The following is a 23,305-nucleotide window of genomic DNA, read 5'->3' on the forward strand; positions in this document are numbered from 1 at the left end:
TCCAGTTTCATTCAACACTCAAGTAGCATTTGGTCAACACACTAGGAACTGTCAGGATGTGTGCAAGTATGAGAAGACGAGTTTGGTTACTTTGGGAGAAAGAAGACTGACTGAGCACACTCTCGCCTTGAAGTACTTGTGAAAATAGCGCTTTTGTATTTAGTTTAGTCAACTAACTTGACTACATTGTAAAAACGATAAGAAACAATATTTTTGTGTTTACCTGCACAGACAAAGAAAAGATAAAGAGCAAATTATTAGTCCTTCCTTTTTACAATGCCATGTTATGCACATTTCCCCAGTTTAAATAAACCTGGTAACAACAAAATGCACACAAAGAGCCTGATGTATTGCGCGTATTACGGGTGTCATTAACCATGAAAATTTTAATCAGATAATCAGAGCTTGGTAATTGGAAGAATCCCTGCCGACCCAATCTGTATGATTTATCAGGATATGGAAATGAGGCACAACGTGTTTTATACTGAGGGAGTCTGATGCAAAACTCAGATCAGTCAGTAAAAATTCAGTTTAAACACTTCAGCAGCTCCAACTATCATCTTACATTTAAGAGAGGCACACACACATACACACGTACACTAAAAGTATGTGTGAGGAAGAGGGTACTTCATATGTCATTTATTTAAAAAGGGCTAATCTCTGTAATTGAGATTTATTGTATCTCCTTTACTGGAATTACTGTAGATACAAAAATTGGTGGTGCCACCTATGGGTGACAGTGGCCACTTTCGTCCTTATATATATATATGTATATAGATATATATATAGATATATATAGATATATATATATATATATATATATATATATATATACATATATATATATATATATATACATATATACATATAGATATATATGTAATGTATTATATGTATATGTATATAACTATATATATAATAATATATGTATGTATATATATATATATAACTTTTAACACCCAGCACGCCCCTGCAGGCGGTTTTCTTTCAAGCTCGGGTCCTCTACCAGAGGCCTGGGAGCTTGAGGGTCCTGTTCCCAGGACTGTACTCTTCTGGACAGAGATCTCCGATGTTATTCCCGGGATCTGCTGGAGCCACTCGCCTAGCTTGGGAGTCACCGCACCTAGTGCTCCGATTACCACGGGGACCACCGTTACCTTCACCCTCCATATCCTCTCGAGCTCTTCTCTGAGCCCTTGGTATTTCTCCAGCTTCTCGTGTTCCTTCTTCCTGATATTGCTGTCATTCGGAACCGCTACATCGATCACTACGGCCGTCTTCTTCTGTTTATCTACCACCACTATGTCCGGTTGGTTAGCCACCACCATTTTGTCCGTCTGTATCTGGAAGTCCCACAGGATCTTAGCTCGGTCATTCTCCACCACCCTTGGGGGCATCTCCCATTTTGACCTCGGGACTTCCAGGTTATACTCGGCACAGATGTTCCTGTACACTATGCCGGCCACTTGGTTATGGCGTTCCATGTATGCCTTGCCTGCTAGCATCTTGCACTATATATATATATATATATATATATATATACACATATGTGTGTGTGGTGTGTATATAACTGAATATCGCACGTGTCACATTCATATCAGTCGTTTTATTTTAAATTCTATTTTTACTGTTTAAAAGAAAAACTCCCAAACATAGCCACTCCTCACAGCCAAACTAGACATTCGCAATAGTGTACCTTTTGTAACAGATTTATTTTTAGAAATTTTTTTAGCAGCACATGCCATCCTCCATTTATTTTGCATAAGATAGGAGTGTTATATGCTTTATGATATGAGAAGCAACAGAATAAAAAAGGAAGCGAAAAAGAGAAGAGGCAAAATTTGGCAACGATGGGATGACCACTGGAAATTGACGACTTCATGAAGAGAATTATTTAATATATGTTGCGGTTCTTTTACATCCTATAACCCGAGAGGACGCATGAATATAATGGAAATATAACACATCAACAACATCCCATTATGAACAAAAGTAAAGTACAAAGCACACAATCAAACATGTGGAAGATAAGAAAGGCTGTCATGATGAAAGAAAAAGAACAGATAAAGGTACACGTGTGAAACAAGCTGAGGATTACAGGTGCACAGAACACTAAACAAGATTTCCAATTTTCTGTCTAATATTATTTCCTTTTTCACCACTTTATCCAACAAAGTCTACACAAAATCCCAGGCTTACACTTGTAAAAAGTTCAATCTTGCAAAGATGTGATCGTTTTGAGAGAGAAACAAAGGCTCTGACAGAGACAAACATATTATTAAACCTGTATCGCAACCATAACCGGCATAAGAGGGCTTTCATATCAGTCCACATAAAAGAGCAAGTTTCACATGGGGCAACAATCTGTGTTTTGTTTGACTCCATTTCCACACACAGACCATAAAAGATACCCAAGCTAGAGGTACGTCAGCAGGTTAGGTTTCTATTTGCAGAAATTACATGTTATTGCATCACTGGTTAGCTTCGAGAAGACACGGATTGTGAAAGTTTGTAGCATGTAGAAGCATGTTTGTAAAACCAAACTAAACTAACTAAAGAAAACAAGATTTTAGATTTATTTAAAAAAAAAAAAAAAACTTCTGGTTTTATACAATGAAACACACTGAAAGAGTACGCCTGTGCATGGAAAAGCTAGAGGTAAGAGGGAAGCTTCATATGGAAAAATGGTCCATTTTCAATCCCACTCGCTGTTCACACAACCCAGCACTAGTACCCGTTTGCTGCAGTGTCGATAACTATATGTTTATACACCTATGCATTATACACCACTGCGCCCACACATGGAGACATCTCTGGCAGCCTATAAAAATTGTTGTCACACACACATGAATTTAAGTATGCATTTAGCAGCAGGGGGCAGGTCAGTTAGAGAGGCCTGCAAGGAAAGTGCTTGCCAAGCAGAATTTCCAACAATAATGAAGGTTATTAGGTTAATTTCATACTGACAGCCTGATGTCTCCCTGGGAGGATTCACATAAACTGTTTCAGTAGTTGCAGGAACCGTAATCCTCTGTAGTATAGCTTCATCCATGGTGCCAGTACAGGTGAGTCAAAAGGATCAGCTGTGTCTGTTGATGCCTGTAAACATAACCTCAAAAATGAAAACTCAGCTGCTCAAAAGCAGCACTATTTATAGGAGTCATCCTGAAGCAAAGATACACTCAAAGTGAGGCACTTTGTACAAAATATCGAGAAGGTAATTCTTAAGTGTACATACGAAGCACTGTGGCAATGGTGCTGTCAGACTTAGAGCATCTTTGTGTGAAAGACATACAGTGCCACCACAACATCAACTATTGGTTTGTGGACTACAAATAAGAAGCCTTGAGTTTTGGCTATCATCATTTTGGGATTAAAACTAAATATTATGGGTGAAAATGACTGAAAACTCACCAACTCTAAAGTTTATCATCCATTTTGCACTAAATGTGACCAGAGTGTGCAAAATGAATATCATGCTGTATTTAAAAAGATCTGAAACTCAATCTTGAGAACATAAACTCATCTGGAACATGTTAACTGGGGTAACAAATCCAGTAGGAATTAAAATCACTTCCTCAAAGATTTCTTTACAATCAGACTTCTTCTTGGAACCAGAAGAGCGCCCCTGCTGGTCATTAGAAAGAAATGGTTTTCTTTTTAGACCTGGTGGCTACTTGGATCTTTCACATACAGTCTGTGCTTTATAAGATAAAAATATGTCCTGATTAGCTATTGGATGACCCAGGGAATCATTTGTTACACGAAATTCAAAAGTCTCACTTTCCATCCTCTGCTACAGCCAGATAAAGCTTAGGTGGGTAAAATATTATTTCTTCTAATCCAGACGTGAAACTCTTGAGTCTAAAAATCTGTTTGGCAAGTGTTTCCACGAATAGAAGAATGTTCCACCAAAAACATTTGTATCAATTCACTGATGTTTGGAGTGTTTTCACTTACACAAACATTTCACTCTTGAAATAAAATTGCCTGAAAAAAAACCTCTCATGTAAAGTTTCACAACACATGCTAAAACACACACACACACATAAAACATCCTAATGCACATACATGATTTTGCTGGCTGTGTGGTTCACCATCACAGCAATACTGTTGTGTGAGACACTCTGATAAGCTAGATCAAAGGACATTGAAGAAGAGCCATTCAAGACCTCTGACAATAGACCGTCTTACAGAGTGCTGTACTGGTTTATGAAAGCACAGAAATGCATAAAAAATAGGATTTAGGTAACAAATGTCAGTAAGCAAGCGTTATAAAGACTGCACTGTAGATTTGCAGAGGCTACAAATCACACTTACACAAAGGCAGCCACACATGCTCAGGCACACAGATGAATTTACAATTGTTCACCAAAAAAAATAAAAAAATAAACCTGGTTAATTCTAACTTCTTTACATCGAGGTACATGGCAGAATTCATTTTAAAATCTGTCTTCTGTTGTCACTTCTTTGCTAAAGCTCCTCAGTCATGTCTGCCACCTCCAATTTTACATTCCCGCTCACCCATTCCCACAAATCCTCTCTTAACTCGTTACATGCCTCCTCAGTTTGTCATCTACCTTTTCTTTTCCCTTCTCACATCCCCTTTTCTCGCTCACTTTATGTCGACATTTCATGCTTCCACCTTCACCCTCTGTGTAACCCTCTTGCTATTTTAAGACTGGATCCCTCTCTGATGTCTTTCCATCTCCTCCTCTTTCTCTCGGTTTCTTTCTCTCTTTTTTTGGCTATCAGCAAAAAAATAATTAAATTATTTGCATTTTCTCTTTTTCACACTTCTTTAATTTCTCTATCCCACTCTCTCATCCGTGCCTCTGTAGCATCATGCTCTCGCTTTTCCCATCTCCATTTTTATCCTCCACTCTTTGCGCATCCACTTTGCACAGCCATCTACTTCCAAAACCTTTAAGCTTCCCTCTAAGAGTGTTACACCGGCAGCTTTGCCACACTTTCTCTTCATTTTTAACAACATTATCCCCTCTATTACTTCTTAATGACTGCATTGCATCCACTGATGTATGCACCAAAAAGCTCAGCGGCTTCTTCAGCATTCATTTTGTACCCTCACACCTCTTTCTACTTATGTTCTTTTGGAAAAGCATCAGGATAGCAGGAGGACTGCATAACATATTTAACAAAATCTCTCCAGGCATCTATTTTTTAAATTTCATGTTCTTTTACCTTTAGCAGGCGTACAGATGGTAGGAAGGCTGCATGGCACAGTTTTCTGATGGTCCAGTTCAGTGGCCGCGGTGCATCCAGCTGGTTCATGGTGTCCACTCTTCACGGTTCAGCCACTGGTGCCCGGCAGTTTTTCCCGGCACCAGGATCAATGTTACCCCACAAGGGGGACAAAAATGGGAGAGGGTCTCCAACTCCAACTGCCGAAAAGCACGCAAGTCCCAGGGCATGACCCTTGACGGACAACCATCAGCCACTAACCCCAACCAACGTCACCAGCACCACCACCTTTAAGCCTTTACTTCCACAAGCACACGAAGCTCTCACCTGAGCAGCTTTCTGCCCCCTTTCTCCTTCCCTTCCTGCCCTCTCCTCCTCTCCAGCTCACACAGATCCAAGGAATCCAAGGGAAGTCAAACCTGGAGCTCCATGAGCATCTAATTCCTCTTCCACCAGTAGCTGAAGTGCACTCAGCTCTGGCGCGAAAAAAATGAGATGGTAGAGTATTTTCCCAAACAGCGGAGCAGAGCGCAGCAATGCACAACAGGGAGAAGAGCGCATAGGGTGAGAGAGATGCAGGTAGAGGAAGAGGGAAAAGAGAACGAGAATGAGGAGAGATGGAGATGTGGGCAGAGGAGAGACGAGGAATGCAGTGCAGCACAGCACTGAGGAGAGAGGAGAGGAAAAGAGAGTCGCAGAGCGCATAAACGGAGCAGCCTGACAGGCAGTGACTTAGATTTGAGGCTGCATGCACACCACTGTCTCCAAGATGAAAACAGAGAGAATGGAAGAGAGAGAGTGTCAGGGAGAAAGAGGGAGAGGATGAGAGGGAGAGAGACAAAAGGGAAAACCAATTAAAATCCAATAAAACTGATGAACAAGATGAAATTGAAACTATGGAGATAGGAGGGGGTGCCATGCAGGAGAAGGAGGTTGGTTCTGTGCATGGGGGTGAACAAAAAAGAAAAGAGAAATAAAAAAGAGGAAGGATGGAAAGACACACAGAGGAAGCAAGATGGAGAAAATGGGAAGAGCGGGAACTGTATGGTGGTAAAAGGGGAAATGGATGAAGCGAAGTCCAAGCTGTGCCTTATAGAGTGAATTCAGATGGAGCTTGAAGATGGAAGCACACTGAGCAACTTGGCTCTGCGGCTGTGGAGGGGAGTACGACCTACTTAGGAATTCACATGTCAGGCATCATGTTTGTGCACAAAAATCTCTAAAGTGGCTTGAAAACAATGTTAAAGAGAGGAACGCTGATGTGACTGTCGTATTGCATAAACTCATTTTTAACGCCTCGCAGCGTCCCAACACGCCTCCCTCTGGGTTTGATACATTTCATTTTCTTCATTTTGATGTATTGGCATAAATGTTATGCTGCAATTATACTAATAGTGTAAGCTAATTTGTTTATTGCATTCAGTCTATGAGAAGAAAGTATGATTTTTTTTCTTTTTTTGGATGATGTGAGCTTAAAAACAAAATCTTCAACAAGATCGTTAAGTTCATTACAAACTACTGATGACTGATCCCTGTGATCAGTGCAACAGAGACTTCTCAAGTGACGGTCCCCGCTGATATACAAATGAGTTTACAGCTTACAATATGAAATCTGCATTTTACATTGGTTCAGCATCTTTGGCGTAATGTCTGTGGATATTTTACACCACACGTACGATATTTGTCATTACTACAAAATCCTTATGGGCTTTGATTGGCTAATTGATTATTCTCATTGTCTCGGGGCTGAGGGAGAGCTGCACTGTGTCAAAGCCACTGGTTCACATCACTAATCTATAGAGCTGCAGCAATCTAAAGCAGATTGACAATAGAAAATCTTATCAGTGAAGTGCAGCTTTTGTGAAGCACACTGACAAAGATAAATAAATAAATAAAAAAGAGACATCTATTTTTGCCTCATCTCTTCTATTTCTGGACAATCAGGACTGCTTGTCTCCAGCTAATTGCTGATGCGCGCAGCTCAAACACCTAAAAGCTTGTCAAAACAGAAGATATGACTAAAATTAACAGTTCTCTTTGCGACCGAATTGACAGGTTTGGACTGGTTTGAATAAGTGTGAGAGGGAAAATAAAGCATAAAGGCTTCAGAGGTGTTGATGACATAGCATCACACCTCGTGTTTGATGTGCTGCATGTTGTCATTGTTTAAAAATGTCTCAAATTAATGACTATACCTGATCGGCGTCAAAATGCCTGAGAGTAACTGTGCAGCACGGATGAGCCGAGACTTTTCAAATGTATGTGTACAGTGCGGGTAAGTAAGTAAGAGCAGCATCTTTCAATGTGGACGCAGGATATATATATATATATATATATATATATATATATATATATATATATATATGGCGAGGGAGCAGTCTGTCTTGCTTTCAAGCTTTGAAAAGGAGAACCTAGGGGTAAAAGGAGGCTCACATGAAAATAAAGCATTCAGTGAAGCAGGAAATACTGTTGAGGGTACCCTGAAAGCAAAACAGAGAAAAAAAAGTCACAGGTTTTTATTTCTTCTCCTAAATTAAAGGTCAAACAATATGAGAAAACACAAATGACACACTGTCACAATTTGTTTTAAAGTGCATGTCGCTGGCATGAATTAAATACATCCCTGACGGTAGAGAACGCCTTGCTCTTTTAAATTTAGTTATGACTAACAATTCTCTTGAGTCACCAGCTCCCGTTTAGTAGGTGTTTCATCCTGACAGTTAAGCACTGACATTAAGCGTGTCCACGTCACCAACCACTGGCTGCCCTGAGGACTGCCGAGACCTCTGAGGTATCTGTCTATCAACCATACACGTGTGTGTTTACGCCTGTGTGTGCAGTTGTGCTTGTGAGGCAGTAAGGGAGGCTGTAGTACAGGAAGGCAAAGAGTGTCTTTTCCCCTCTAGCCCTCTCGCTTCACACGCTTCTTCATCTCATCTCATGAAATGATTCAACCAACACAGCTGAGCTCAGACCCATGCACTGTCTGTATCCTGCCTCTAGATGGCAACCTTCTAATGCACAATACCCATCTCATACCCAGCATCCAAACACATCACTTGTACTCCCCTAACTCAACTGAACCGATGAAAATGTCTGCTACTTTACTGCAACAAAACAAGACTATCTGCCTCTTTTTAATTACTAAACATCTAAGGATGCTAGGAGGAGGAAGTTGAGTCTTATCTTTCTGCAGATAAAGGGAGAGTGCACAGTGCTACCAAAAGAGGGCAGTTGTTCACAACAGAGAGCGTCTTGTTTGTTTCATCCTCTAATTCTGCATGGCTACACTAATTATCGTGACGTTAAAAAGGTATTATAGCTCTGGCACAGGAGAGGACCAGACAAGACGAGATTTAATTCTCTCGCAGTGATTCATTTCTTCCCAGTGGGAACTTAACTTGGCAAGACGAAGAAGGCAATTTACTGTGAATCACTTAAGTCCTTCAGCACTGAGCGCTTGCATCAGATTGTGAAGGCAAACAATAAATATCACTCACATTTTCAGATTTAGCGCGATATAGGAGTTTTATGAGGTAACTTATCTCCAGAGAAGTTGAAACTGAGGTCAGCACGGTTTCTTTTTTATATATAGAAATAACACAATATACTGTCATCAGATGCTGCTCTGTAGACACAGCATGACTAATGTGCCAGCCTAAATCATCGCGTTTTAGCGCTTGTAGATGTGATTTTAGGTGGTATTATGTATAAGCAAGCATGGGTAAATGTGAGTGCACTGCTGATTGAATCATTTCATCACAACCCACAAGCAGTGGTAGTAATAGCACTGAGTGGGTGTTCTGTAACCCATTTATTCTCAGGGACATCTCTGCCACAGGTAGCCCTTTTGACATCACCAGTCAGCACTGTGACAGGAGTGTGAGAGAAGCCCATTTCCACCTGTCATTCAGCCAGAGCCCAGAGCTGCTCGTCACACACTGGAAAAATAAATCCTTTGTGCTGGTATTGTGCAAAAAGTGCTTGTAAAAGGAGTGAATATCAATAAATGTTGCTAAGTGAATGAGATAGATTAGATAGCTTTGCATAATGTTGTAGAGGTACTTTCTTCTATAAAACATTATGTAACTGAAGTCAGGGGATTAATGGCAATACACTTCAGCTCCTGCATGTTATTATCAATATAATTACTTTAAAAGTGCTTTTAAAGTGCTCATTGAGATCTCTCGTTCAGCGAGGCATGTTCAAAGAGCAGTTGCAGATTTACGCAGTTACCAACTTGTAAAAGATTTTTTTGTGGCTTGATCAATTTATATGCAGCAAAAGTATTAAAATCCACCTTTCCAGGTTCCGTGTGAATAAGATATAAAGCTGTATGTTGTTAGTTCTGTATTTATATTCAAGCAAGGAGAAAAAGTAACCACAACAATCTGTGCAGTAAATAAACAGAGGAAGCGTACCACTTTTTCATATGAGCTACAGTGGTGATTAAGTAAACAAAACCTCTCAGAAATCACAATGCATAGTGATGCACAGACTCAAGAGGCTTCGAGGTGGAGTGCATAAGAGGAGTGCACATAAACAATACCACCATCATCATGTTCAAACAAAACGTAGATTGTACGACTGTGTCCCTCTTGTTCAATCTGCCATTGAACTTTATTCTATAAAGTTTCCCGCTTGAGCCAAACCAGAACAGAAACTGAAAGGTTAGCATGAAGGCTGGAATAAATTAAGGAAATTTACTTTCTTCTGAAGGTTTGTCTCAGGTTTATTTGGTCTTCCAGGTTTTAGAACTGAAACTGTAATACAGTTACAAACTACAATACTGGGAAAAAGCATCCTCTCCTCATATTAACCAACTAACTACGATAACTGTGATTGTATTTATGCAAAGATGAGGCAAAACAGGATCTCACTTCTTGTTGCAGCAGCTTTCTTTCTCTGTGAGGACAGAAAATGAGGGTCGCAGTTCAGTTCTGGACCAATGGAATGGCAACAAATTATATATAGTACTGGACTCACAATAAGATGTCACACTGTTAACTGAAGGTATGTGTTAACAAAGCTACTTTCTAATTTGGCTTTCCATCCTTCTTCTTCCGTGAGATACTCATGTACCTGGAGGGATTTTCAGTAATGACAGTTCAGTTATTTCACATTATATGCACCAAACACACATACACACACACACTCACACACACACTACTACCCCCCACTGTCTTTGCCCCGAAGAGGCAGGAAGACTTCTGCTGAGTTGGGTACACTCCTCCATCTGGAGAGAAGCAATGATTATTAGCCTGTGGGATGGAACCGCACGTACACAAGCTCACACACATTCACACCACTGCTCTCAAAATGTGTTCTTTTCTCCACATTTGGGGAAATTCTCCATTTCTCCACTCACCATCACTCGCGAGCCAGTCACTTAAATATTCACACTCTACTGTAGGTGGTTTCTAAGGTTACTAGCCCTCTTAAACTGATATTATCTGACTCAAAATGTGTGCATATCTGTCTTCACATCCCCTAAATTAGCGCTGCATATTTCATCTCTGGTATTTAGGCCTCGAGCAGTGCTGCTAAATATTATTGGCAGGTCCAAATGGCTGTTAATAAACATTATCGGATAAGCCAGAGGTAACAGAGTGAGAAGATGGCACTGATTAAAAATAATGACCTGTAGGGACTGTTCAGGTAGCAACCGCCTTATCACAGCTTAGCATAATGTTATTTCAGGTCAACAAAGATTCCCGTTTATTATTTAGATCATCAGCTTATGGACAGCACCTGCCAAAACCAATTTACCTGAACATGAATCTTTATCTGAGGAGAGTCCTCAGAAGTGTCATAAAACTGGTAAATATCAAAAGTAGCTCAGCTTTCTGTTCTTAAAATGACTCATCAAACTTTAAATTCTTTTCATCACAGCAACAACGAGTCAAATTTGCTCAAAAAAATGAGATCAATTGTGTGCAGTCACAAATTAAATTAGCAGCTAATGCTAGCTTGATTAGCAAGGTGCCTCCAAATTCGCTGTCTTGTTTAATAGCATGCTCATTCTGGCTACTGAAAACAAGCTTATTTTTTCTTGTTCTTTTTTAACTTACTGCAGAAGCTATGGTCCAATTCATGTTCTTCCAGGATTGAATAACACCATATGTTTGGCTGGGATTTACACTCACTGGCCACTTCATTAGTTACACCTTGATAGTATCACTTAGGAGCCCCTTTTGCCTTTTGACCTGCCTTAATTCTTCATGGCTTATATTTGACAGGCTGCTGGAAACATTCCTCATCAATTTTACTCCATATTGACATGACAGCATCACACAGCTCTTGCACATACATGAATCTTCCGTTCCACCACATCCCAAAGGTGCTCTATTGGTTTGCTCTATTGATGGATATACTTTGATCATAAAGGGGAAGGACGATGTCTACATGCCTAATGCAACTAAGCTGTGATTTTTTGCATTATGTGACCCTGAACTGGATAAATGGATGCAAAAAAGACAGAAGTGGGTGGTCAAACTATAGCAACCTTTATGTTACTTATATGAAGGTGGGGATGAATGGATAAATAGATATGACAGGGATGCAATACAAAATCCATTGTTGAAAACTGTATGGGAATGAAGCAAAAACTATGGGAAAATATGGAATAAAGCAAATTAATGATGGAGTTGAGAGGTGCAAAGAACTTAAACAGTCGCTGCTCGAGGTAAATTCAGCCTTTTAGTTTAGCGCACATTGCTGCATGCTGTGAGTTAGTAAAAGAGGAACAGCGAGAGTCAATCCTCTTTTCTCTGCAGTAGAAATAATTTATGTGGCATTTGACATTACCCATAATAGAATGTAGTAAAAAGACAAAATCTCTCACGACTACATGCTTGCAGAATAGGGACAAGCATCATTAGGTTTATGGGTGAGATATTGCATCTTACACTCAGTACATTAAATGTATTCTTTAATTATATCACCGTAGCTGCACTGCATTGTGTTCATATCAAGTGTGCCAAAAAGAAAGCAGCTTTCAATGCACGATACGCCAAACGCACACGATTAATTTCTTCTTGCATAGCAGCCAACTTTCACAGTTTCCACTGTAAAGCATCCCTGGATGAGACATTCATTTTTTTTTTTTTAGTTGTTGTGAAAGTTTGCTGAAATCGCTTCAGTATACAACAAGCATTGTCAAATATATGCTAAACTGCATACACTTTCAGTAGACTCAGTGCAGATTTCTTTCCACTACTTTTAAATACAGAGGAGGACAAATTGTCTATAGCCTCCAGTGCATAAAACGACCAACACAATGTCTTCATTAATTTGGCTTTCATTAAATGATCGGTGCAAGCACTAATTAGAAGCTACAAGGAAGATGGTGACAAGATCCTCCCAAAAGCCTTTTAAACTATGATATACCAAAACACAACTAAGGTGATTTCTTATTCCACAGCAGTCACTTCATGTGTGTAAAGGTTTAAAAAAAGAGTTCACAAGAGATATGGCAATTAAATTAAAGCAGGCAGCATGTTCAGTGAGAATGTGTATGATGTGACCTTATGTTTTGTCTAAGACTATTCTGTATATCTGATGCATCACATGCTTGAGGCATTCATATGCAGAGCAGATTACTTCTGTGTTGCTTTCACCCTCTTTTAAGTGCTTGGTATATCAAAAGCATCTGCCTGGCAAAAATGTTGTATTAACCCGGGGAAACAGGCATCATTGTCATCTGACTGATCTGAAATCCTCCCTGCTTTCGTCATGTACCACAGCTCAATTTGACCAAAATCTAGCATGGGGCTATGAACAATACAACATCTTCCTTTCAGCACTAGTTCAATATAGGAAGTACATCAGTAAACCGAATGTGCTTTTGTTTGTGCCCTTGTGGTTTGAGGTTTTTAGGGATTTCACGCTGTCAGAGTTTTACACAGAGGGCAGTGAGTATAGGAAGACTGAATATATGGTGAAGACCTGTTAAAAAAACTCCACGATAAATCAATGAAAAACATCAAATTCTAGCCCAGAGCTAAAAATGTCTAGCGTTAAGCTTCAAGTTTCTCAAAAAGTAGATCTGGGGGAGTTTTTTAACGTTCGATGAAGCAGACAAGTGTGACAAAGAACATGGCGAGAGAACTTCTCTGCAGCCCCTCTGAGGGAGAATTAGAGAGGAAAGTATAAAAGCAAAGAGCGAATAAAATGGGTAATGGACAGAAACCAGAGAGGGCATGGCAGAGGAGACCTTATTTCACATATAGAGAGCTCTTATGCATAATATGGATGCATAAAAGCCACTGAAGGGATTCAAACTATCATAAATTTTCATCTCAATCTGTTAAAATAGTCTAGGAAGGTTATTACCTGTGGGTTTTTTTTTTTTGGTGTTTAACAACCTCGTTTTATAGTCCCTATCTTTAACTCTTTTAGGGGTACTAATAAAAAAATAGCATTTAAAGGCATAATATAATTAAATACAATGGGTGGAAATATTGTGTGACCACTTATTTTGGTGTATGTGAAAGGAATTTTTGAGACTTTTTTTCATAGTGATGCAGCAGACTGTCACTCCTAGTTTAAACTGGCAGGGCTTCCAACTTCTTGCTGAATGTAGAGAAACTGCAAACCGCAGGTGTATCACAGTTTTTTTCTCATGCAAAAAGCTAAAAGTGTTTAAACTAAAAGTTGCTGATTTTGGTTGGAAATGGTGGAAGCTTTACAATGAAAGACATGCAACGTCAACATGTGATGTGCATCAGAGTTATATTAGGACCTGCTGTATGTCAGAGGTTATCTGGGCTATGGTGGAGTCATTGTGGCCCGTTTAAAGGACATTGCATCATACTGGAAACCTGTGGCCTTATGCTGGGCTACATCATCTAAAAACAAACTCAAATATAAATTAACGCCATTTATTCCTGTGACAACACCAGAGTTAGAAATTTTCAGTCCTACCAAATTTATTAGCCCAGCACACACTAGAAGTCTTATGCCACAGCTGCTCTAAATTAAAATTATTGTTAATTACTAAAATATTTTTTATGTTTCTGGAATGGTTAATATACCATGTGTGTGCAACCTCTTTAACCGAAATGATATTTTTAATACTAAAAATTGAAAATCATTGATTTAGATGCCAAACACTTGCATTACTGAACAGAAAAAATGAATTTTATTAATGTAACGTTTGATTAATTTCTGACTTCCAGTGTGTCGGATCATATTTGGGTATAAAAATGTCAATTCTGTTTGCTATTTACCTAAAAAATAATAATATAATTTTTACTTTTGAACACGTTCTTAACAGATTTCATAAAATATTTTTTTTTATTGTTTTTATTACACGTAATAAATGTGAATTAGTGTAACTCTCCATGAGTAACGCCCAAAAAATATCTTGTTCTCAGCCACCATGTACTCAGTTTCTCCTTGAGCCCGAGTGAACATTTGCACCAAATCTGAAGAAACTCCTTCACAGTGATAAGAGATATCACAGTCACACAAATGGGACATACGGGCAACCCAAAAACATAAAGTCTCCGGTCTTTTTGCTGCAGTCAGATCACGAAAAGAAAACAGCAGGTAAGAAAATAGAAGGTCGCTTTGTGCACATGAGAACCTGAGCGAGGAGGATCCATCTGCAACATCTGTTTGTATCATAGGTGATCTGGTGTTTCCTCTCTCTCTTTAAAGGGACACACTCATCTCGAGACAACAGATCGGCCCATCTGGTAATACCTGAAGCCCACAAGTCCCCGTCAGCTCAGTGCTCAAGGAGAGCTAGTGCACACACATATACATACACACACACACACACACACACGCACGAATGCAGGCTCAGAGAAATCTATAAATGCCAGATTAGCCTTAGTGCTTGCCGATCTAATCTTCTGAGTCAACAGAGCAATGCAGACATGGCTCAGTGTCAGGAGCCACTATAATGAACAGTCACTCATTGCACCCCAGTGCCGTGGAATAGTCTGCTGTCTTAAACCTGAAGCCTCATTCTGCAGCACTCTCTGTGGCTTCACTAGACTTTTGATTCGTTAATTCAATCCAGGATCAAGTTGAGAAACTTTTAGCAAAACTTTTATAGCCTGAAGATTTTCAGAGCTGTATGTAACAGATATTGTAATTTCATTCAGTATATCACAGAAGCCGTAGTTTATGAAACTAATCCAAAAACCGCTGTAATATAAGCAGACTTTGATGAAATGATTCACCCCGGGTGCTCGGATCAGTTTAGTTCAGGAATCTGAGAGCATCTGATGTGGTTTGTTGTTTGAAATGTTTCCAGCCCAGCCTAAAATCAGGCATTAGTATCCAGCTGTGTGGCTGGAACCAGTGAGGTGAAATAATGGACACTACAAATAATGGGTCAACTTCCTGCATTTTGCCTCTGTCTTTGAAATGAGCTCTCAGAAGTGACACACTGCACACATACAAGACTCAACGCTTGCCTGCAACTGTGTATAAACACAAAATGCCACATCCCCTGACATAAATTTTGCATTAGCTGTGGAGAACCTCCACGTTGCCGTAGCAACATAGACGTAGCGTAATTACCATCCTATGGGTCAGAGTAATAAAGCTAGACCTGCAGCCCAGTGGGCCCGGGGCCCCTGGTAATGGCTTTTATCGCAATCATTATTGCCACAAGCACCGCTAAACCAGGAGATACATAGAGGATACACTCAGCCTCAAAGCCCAGACTCACGGCATCAGACGGAATAGCTTCAAAGCCACAGTTCAAAGCGAGGGTGCAACACGGGTTTCAGATCAACAGATCCTAAATCAAAGATGACAAAATTTACATAAAAAAAATACATCCACATTTACATAAAAAAAGACAGAGCTCCCTATTATATGTTTTCCTAATTCTAGATTTGGCAACCGTTTTATTAGATGCTTTACGTAGCCTGAATACGTGCTATTTAACTTTATCGATGTCAGCATACCAATTACACTGATGCTTCCTGGAGCATATTATGGAGGAAATATTCCAGCAAATGTCATGAGAAATATTATAGTTCCATTAGATAATCCTAAGCATCAGGGATAATCAGCAGAGGCAACATCACACGGCGAAGTCTAAATAGGGTGAATGTTTAAACAGTTAGCTACTTTCTACACTGATAACAAGATGAGATGTGTGACCCACAGCAGGCAGTGATGACTGATTGATCCCACTGTACATTTACTGGGTAATTAATCAGAAAAACTCTTTGAAATGTCCAGAAATAGAACAAAGTCACATAAAGCAGCTCTACCAAACAGACTCAAACTCAAAGCTGCAATGCTGTTCAAAGACCAGCCTCAGTTGGTCTGATAATCAACACCTACACTAACATTTTAACCTAAAAATGGCTGAGGTTGGTTTAAAGGTTGCACTTTACCAGTTTTATCAAAGTGCTTTTTATTTGTTTGGGTTTATGTGTTTGCCAGAGGGGTATCACTTCTACCTTCAAATTCTGGGAGAAAGCTTGAATGCTGACAGTCAGGGCTAAAACGTACAGTGCTGTGAAAAAGTGTTTGATCGATCCTGATTTGTATTTTTCTGCATATTTGTCGCACTTACAGGCTTTAAACAAATTTAATTAGACAAAAATAACCCGAGTACACGCAAAACGCAGTATTTGATCTTGAGGATCATTGATATTTTTGGGGGGCGGGGGTGTGAGGCCTTTGTGTTCTTTTTGGTCAGCCGTGGATTTTACCTTTTTTTTGCCCAGTCTCTTTTTCTGTTTATTGATTCATGAACTTTGACCTTAACTGAGGCAAGTGAGGCCTGCAGTTCTGTACATGTTGTTCTGGGTTCTTTTGTGACCTCCTGGATGAGTCGCCAATGCGCTCTTGGAGTAATTTTGGTAGGCTGGCCACTCCTGGGAAAGTTCACCACTCTTCCATGTGTAGCAGAATGAATATTTGATTTAATGTTGCATTGCTAATTGCTGGTTGATGGCCAATCCGATTGTATAGTCACACTAGAGGCGACCGTGGCTCAGGGGGTTGGGAATCGCATCTGTAACCGGAAGGTTGCCAGTTCGATCCCTGGGCTCTCTGTCCTGGTCGTTGTGTCCTTGGGCAAGACACTTTACCCTACTTGCCTACTGGTGTTGGCCAGAGGGGCCGATGGCGCGATATGGCAGCCTCGCTTCTGTCAGTCTGCCCCAGGGCAGCTGTGGCTACAACTGTAGCTGCCTCCACCAGTGTGTGAATGTGAGAGTGAATGAATAGTGGAATTGTAAAGCGCTTTGGGTGCCTTGAAAAGCGCTATATAATCCAATCCATTTATTTACTATAAATAGTAGTGCTAGCTTAGCATCCCTCACCTGACTTCCATAGCTTTTACAGGTAGGAGTCATGTCCTGCTGCCTGGGTCTGAATTGGCTGAGTCGTGCTTTTGTAGAGATTGCCTCTGGATTATTTCTTCAGAAGCCTCCTCTCTATGGATGACTGGTATGTTATTATTTTGGCCCATAAGTTCAGTTATTTCACTCGGTGTAAACAGGTGTGATTACAGGCTGTAGCCGCAGAAGCTTCCAATTGGCTGTTTTTTGTTTTGTTTTGTTTTTCTCAGAAACGGCATTGCCCGATCAAACTGATCAAACCCAGATACCAGCTACTATTTATAGTATGACCACATAATATGACTGGCCAATCACTTTAATATGATCTTTATCAGATATTGAAATTTGATGATCTAAAACATGCAAATGTGACAAATGTGCAAAAAATAATAATAAATTAAGACCAAGAGGCCAGCAGAGATTTCACTGTCTGTCAGGCCCTGTTCATCAAATCAATACATGGCACCCTCCCATTAAAAAAACACTAATGATTCTCAAAAGAGGAGTGGAAATGAAAAATTAAGACTTATAATTTCTTTCAGCATTCAGAAAAACTCTAATCTAATATGAGCTGGGCACTAATGGAAGCTGTTTTTGCCGAGGCATGACTGAGCATCTCTGAAACACTTCTGTCTGCCTCTCTTGCTCCACTTCTGTTCCTCTCCTCCTCGTCTCAGCGAGGATAAATTAGCGGAAGGAATTCAGAGTGAGGCTGCTTAGAGGCGGGTTTAAAAAAGCTTTGATCAGGACCCATGCCAGTAATCTGACAAATCCATAAGGGGAGCGACTCAAAGCCTGTTCATTTTTAAGAGGCTATATATTGCTTTGGCAAGTCACAATGCCTTGTGTTTAAGCCATGCCCTTTACTCTATCCTGCACTAATAATAACAATCAACAAGTGTATCTGATTAATTATTCAGTAATTTGAGGTTGCGTGCCTTTTAATGTTTTTTAACATTTTTTTTCCTTTTTCTTTTGCTTCATTTCTTTCCGTTTCAGCGTGAAGCTGTGCATGCCGCCAGTTATTTCACTTCTGAATTTATGCCACTCTACGTGCACAAGCCTGAAAGGCAAGCTGCACAAGTATAGACAAAGTAACCTGAAAAAGATCTCCCCAATCTAATTCGCAGTGGCTCTTCACAGTAAATTCAAGGATGATCCAAAAGCTTTGCAGAAAGTATTACTGAAGGTGCCATAACACCTCCACGTCTCTGTAAAATCAAATGGAGAGAAAAGAGCAGTGAGGGAGTTGATGGGTGGATCAGTGAGGAAGAAGAAGCGATAAATAAAAGCCCTATTAAAGCTACAATTTTGATGACTTCTGATCACATATTTTCCCTTGTCACCCATGCATGTGTTCTGGTCTGCATGGCATTTAGAAGACTGCGATAAAATGAGAAGCCCTCCATGGTGTATGGTGTGGTATTTTATCTACAAAAAAATAAAATCTGTCAGCTCCTGTTTTCTATTTATAGCAGTTTTATCTAGACAAAAGCAGACAGTGCAGGCAAACTCACTTATAGTTCAGAGGACCTTGGCGGGCTGCATAACAAAAGACTCAACTCGAGTCAAACGGAAGCAATCGAAATGAGAGTTTTTGAGGTCAGGATACGTCTTCAATCAGGCACTTCCACACATATAATCTCTCCAAATAGGCAGATAGTGTGCGTCGTGCCCACCGCGGTCATTGCCTCATCAAGGAGAGTTGAGGAATCACTGACACAGCAACAATAGTATGCCATGCAACCTTATCATACCCTGTCATCTTGCTTTTCTTCTCCCTCTCTTTTTCTATCCATGGCAGCAGTTCATTTTTGCCCTTTCAATTCCTGCCCCGAAAAGTTCACCATTCACATCATCCTTCTGAATGGTTTCCAGGGAGAAGATCTCCAGAGACACACTTCAACAAAAGGGTCTCACCACACCTCCAAAATGTGTGTGACAGCAACCAAATTACAGACTTGTAATTACAGAGGGACCTGTTTGTATCACGATGGAAGAAATGGATGGACTACATTAAAAACGCAGGCCAGTTTTTGCTTTTGCTTTAGATTTGGACTTTGTTAACTACTAGAAATATATTTATATTAATGGAAACAAAAACTCTACATTTTTTAAAATTTATTTTATTTATTTATTTTCTTTCCTTTTTTTTTTTCCTTACGTATCTTCTATTTATTTATTTATTGTTTCCTGTTTTGCGTTTTTCTTTTCATTTCTTTTCTTTTTCTTCTTTCATTCTTTTTGTATGGATATTTTAGTTGTTTAAATATAGAAAAAAAAAAGAAAAATGACTGATGACGTTGCAGTATATAGAAATATCTCATTCAATTCAATAGTTCAATAATTGCAGTGAAGGTATTTCTGCAGAATATTGTGCTATCACCATTTAAACGATGGATGCAGCCATGATGTTTGTTAACAATGGTTTTTTTTTGTGATGAAGCCTCGAGATGAGAGTTTTTGACATCACCATGTTCCTCTTTTCAAATAGCACATGAGGGGTGAGGAGTGAAGGAAGAGGAGTCTGACTGCAAAATCGAAGAATAAACGCTGGTTTGTGACATGTCAATCACAAGCTAAGCCTGCCCTAAAATCCATCCTACATGACCGTCTTTGTGACTGGAACAGAGTCATAATGTCCACATGGAGATATGTTTTGGCTTGGAAAACTAGAAATTAGGTTTTTTTTAATGCATTTCTCCACAGCTGGACTTCAAATAGAAGAGTCGACCCCTTTTGGCAGTTGAAAAACTGCAGGTGCAAGGTTTTTTCTGTATCAGAAGCTACATCCACCTTATACACGGAAAAAGCCATCTTCAAGAAGTCTGCAACACGGCGAGACTCCCACCTCCGGGAAACATAAGCAAACCCTGACTTGTTATTTGAGTGAACGTGCAGATACTGGCTCACTGTTTTCATAAACTGTGTTGTGGTGCGATGAGACTTGCACAGTCTCCACGCTCAGGATTGAGGCATATATGATGCCAAAAGTAAACAACTTTTATCTGTTTTTTTTTAAATCAGGTTTTATATCCCGCTCCACATTGTAATTAGAGTTATGGTCATTTCCACATTAATTTAGCAGACATACTCACAGTAAACAAGTTGAAAACACTGCCACAGCTGTCAGAGGCACAGAGGCAGTTCAAAAAAAAATAAAACAAAATAAAAAAGTCGTTAAATGTTCAACTTTTATTTGTAAGACCAAACACTTTGAGATGTTTCAAATTTACCGTGCCTGCCTACTCAATCCTCTGGCACTTAAAGCTCCATCTGTGTCACAAACTCCCTCTCCTCCTCTGTCTCACGTACACCACGGACACAATCACGTACAAATAACTGCTTTTATCCTCCCAAAAGATGCTTTGTCTCCGCAGCACGTTCTCCCACTATCTGACACCTCCCACAGTGTTCACTTCTTAAACAAACTCCACATGATACTTTAGGCTGTTTCCATGCTACTGTTGCTATGGATGTCAGTCAACACCCTCCACACATACACACACATACACACCTTCCCTGCCATCAAATAACCAGCTTATTTGTACTACTGGTCTGCCACTGAAAAGTGTGTTAAGCAGATTAAAACGTTGAGGACTTAGCTGCGCTGGCATGCCAGCAGCCCAGCCTCGGGATTCTTCTGATTCATGACTGCCGCTAACAGAAAGTGAAACGAAGGTCTCAAACATGCTATGACACTTACCAAAATAGACCAATTACTGAGTTGTTTCAGATTTTCAATTTAGATTGGACTCTAAAATAAAAACTTTAAAAGATAAGCACGCCATTTTCTTGGTGGGCTGGGCTCCTCATGACCTTTCTTTCCCCAGTTCTGGCATTATATAGCCTATGAGCTACATAGATCTTCACAAGGTCATCTTATGGTGCAGTGGACAGCTGGTGAGATCTCACCACAGGGTGCCATCTCATCCTGTCCATTTATTTATTTATTTAGGCAGGTGATGATGAGGACGGGAACGACGAGACAGAAAACATCAAAGAGGAGTGAGTAGGTCCTTTATTGTGTTTACGTCATGTTCTAGGTCTAAAGAGCGTAAATTAGCTTAAAAAAGAATCTGAATCGTTCAGTTGAAGTTTTCCCATTTCAAAAGTCTTAACATGTGAGACTCGTGAAGTTTTGGAAAAAAATAAAAATAATAATATCTAAAAAACAAACAAACAAACAAGAGAACGTGGTTATGAAGAAAAGGACAGCTTCAGAGGTAGCAAGAACAGCACAGACTCAGTAAGAGGTGCTTATGAACGTGATGGACTACTTAAATTTAAATCTATTATTGCATTACAAGAACAGGTTGTTGTTTTTGTCAGTGTTTTTTAAATTAATGATTCCTTCATCAACAAGAGGATGTTTTACCTCTGTTTAAATTTTGTGTACAAAACCAGGGGCTGCTTGACAGCTAATTCCCAGTCAGCAACTTGTGCCAGACTATGCCGGTTTGAGAGTGGTGTGGGACTGATGTTTTCACATTCCCACATCTGTCTCTGTCCATCTGCCACCCACTAGCCTTTCTCCAGATGGCCGCCTCATTTCCCTTCCCTTTGCTGTTATTTCTATTTAATTAACATGAGTTGTACTACAATAGGCACCAGTGGTTACAAAAGAAGCCGTGGTTCTCACCTACTGTGCTAGAATGAAACACTTCTATGAAAAGAATTGAAAAAATACTGGGTAATCTGCCAATATAGAGCAGGGGTACTATACATTATGCATAACATGAATAGTAATTTATATTAAAACCTGTTTTCTGGAATAATTAAGAATGCTGCTAGCTCGGGTTAGCATTGAAAATGGAAAGGTCAGAAGCTTGGAAAACAAGAAGCTTGTTAAGTGACCAGAAGCAACAAAAAGTGTTGCTGAGACAACAACAGGGTGCAAATGCAAGTGCCATTACCAGAACATGCTGAACAAATCATCCTTCTTCACACTTGGGCTTAGCACTACCTGCAGTGGTAACCCACCACAGTCGCCCATGCATGTCAGTGAATCGGCTATTGTTAGCCTTCCATCAAATAAAGCCAATATCTCACACAATTACAGAAAGTAGTTAGGAAAATAAATGTCAAATAATTGTCTGCTGAGTGGTCTTTTAATCTCTTTCTTTCACTGTAGGAGCCACAAGGGGGCACTAGTATCACACAGCACTAAAATATTTGCTCAATTGATTTTGCATGAGTGTCACATTTTGTTAATCACCTGGCACTTATTGAGCAGCTACACTTGAGAGAACTTCAAGCACAAACCATGAAAGCAAAAAAACAAAGTTGCAAGATAAGGCACATATCAGATTCACAGGCAGCCAACTGAGATGGTTTGCATCATTTATAACTTAATATAACCAGACAGTGTATTCAGGGTCAGCAAAGAGAGCTACGTAGCTCTTCTTTTCATCATGATGTCTTGGCTACACTCACACAGCATCATAACCTGAAGGCTGAATCTTCTTTGTTCATTAGTAAAAAGAAGATTAGGACTCTCAAAAACATGGCAACACTTAAAGTGAGCCAGGAGAGCCAAGACAAAAATAAAAAGTGCATCTTATTTATGAATATAAAATAAAAAAACACATCATCCCCTAAAAAAATCAGTAAGTGCCTCCCAGCGATATTAGAATCAATACCAGAAAACTGTACCTAGTAATGCAAATGTAGGTAAAAATGAGACGTTTTATGCAAAGCAAGGAGAAAGACCTGACCACCTTTAGCAAAAAAGTTGCAAAAAAAATCACATAATCACTCAAAAACTTGAAATGTTTAAGAAG

At 39.7% G+C, this 23,305-nt stretch overlaps 1 protein-coding gene across 1 annotated transcript in view; it reads right to left on the reverse strand.

The window, feature by feature from the left end:
- The window catches only part of cemip2 (cell migration inducing hyaluronidase 2), a gene marked incomplete at its 5' end in the record, with an annotated part of 53,854 nt that overhangs the window by 27,280 nt on the left and 3,269 nt on the right, over window positions 1–23,305 (reverse strand). Inside the window, one exon of the mRNA XM_040019812.1 lies at window positions 20,425–20,430. Coding sequence (XP_039875746.1) covers window positions 20,425–20,430 — 6 coding nt within the window. The remainder of the gene's footprint in view (window positions 1–20,424; window positions 20,431–23,305) is intronic.

Source organism: Simochromis diagramma, unplaced genomic scaffold (genome assembly GCF_900408965.1).
Source record: "Simochromis diagramma unplaced genomic scaffold, fSimDia1.1 OVJJ01000822.1, whole genome shotgun sequence".
In the NCBI taxonomy this organism is placed as follows: Eukaryota; Metazoa; Chordata; class Actinopteri; order Cichliformes; family Cichlidae; genus Simochromis; species Simochromis diagramma.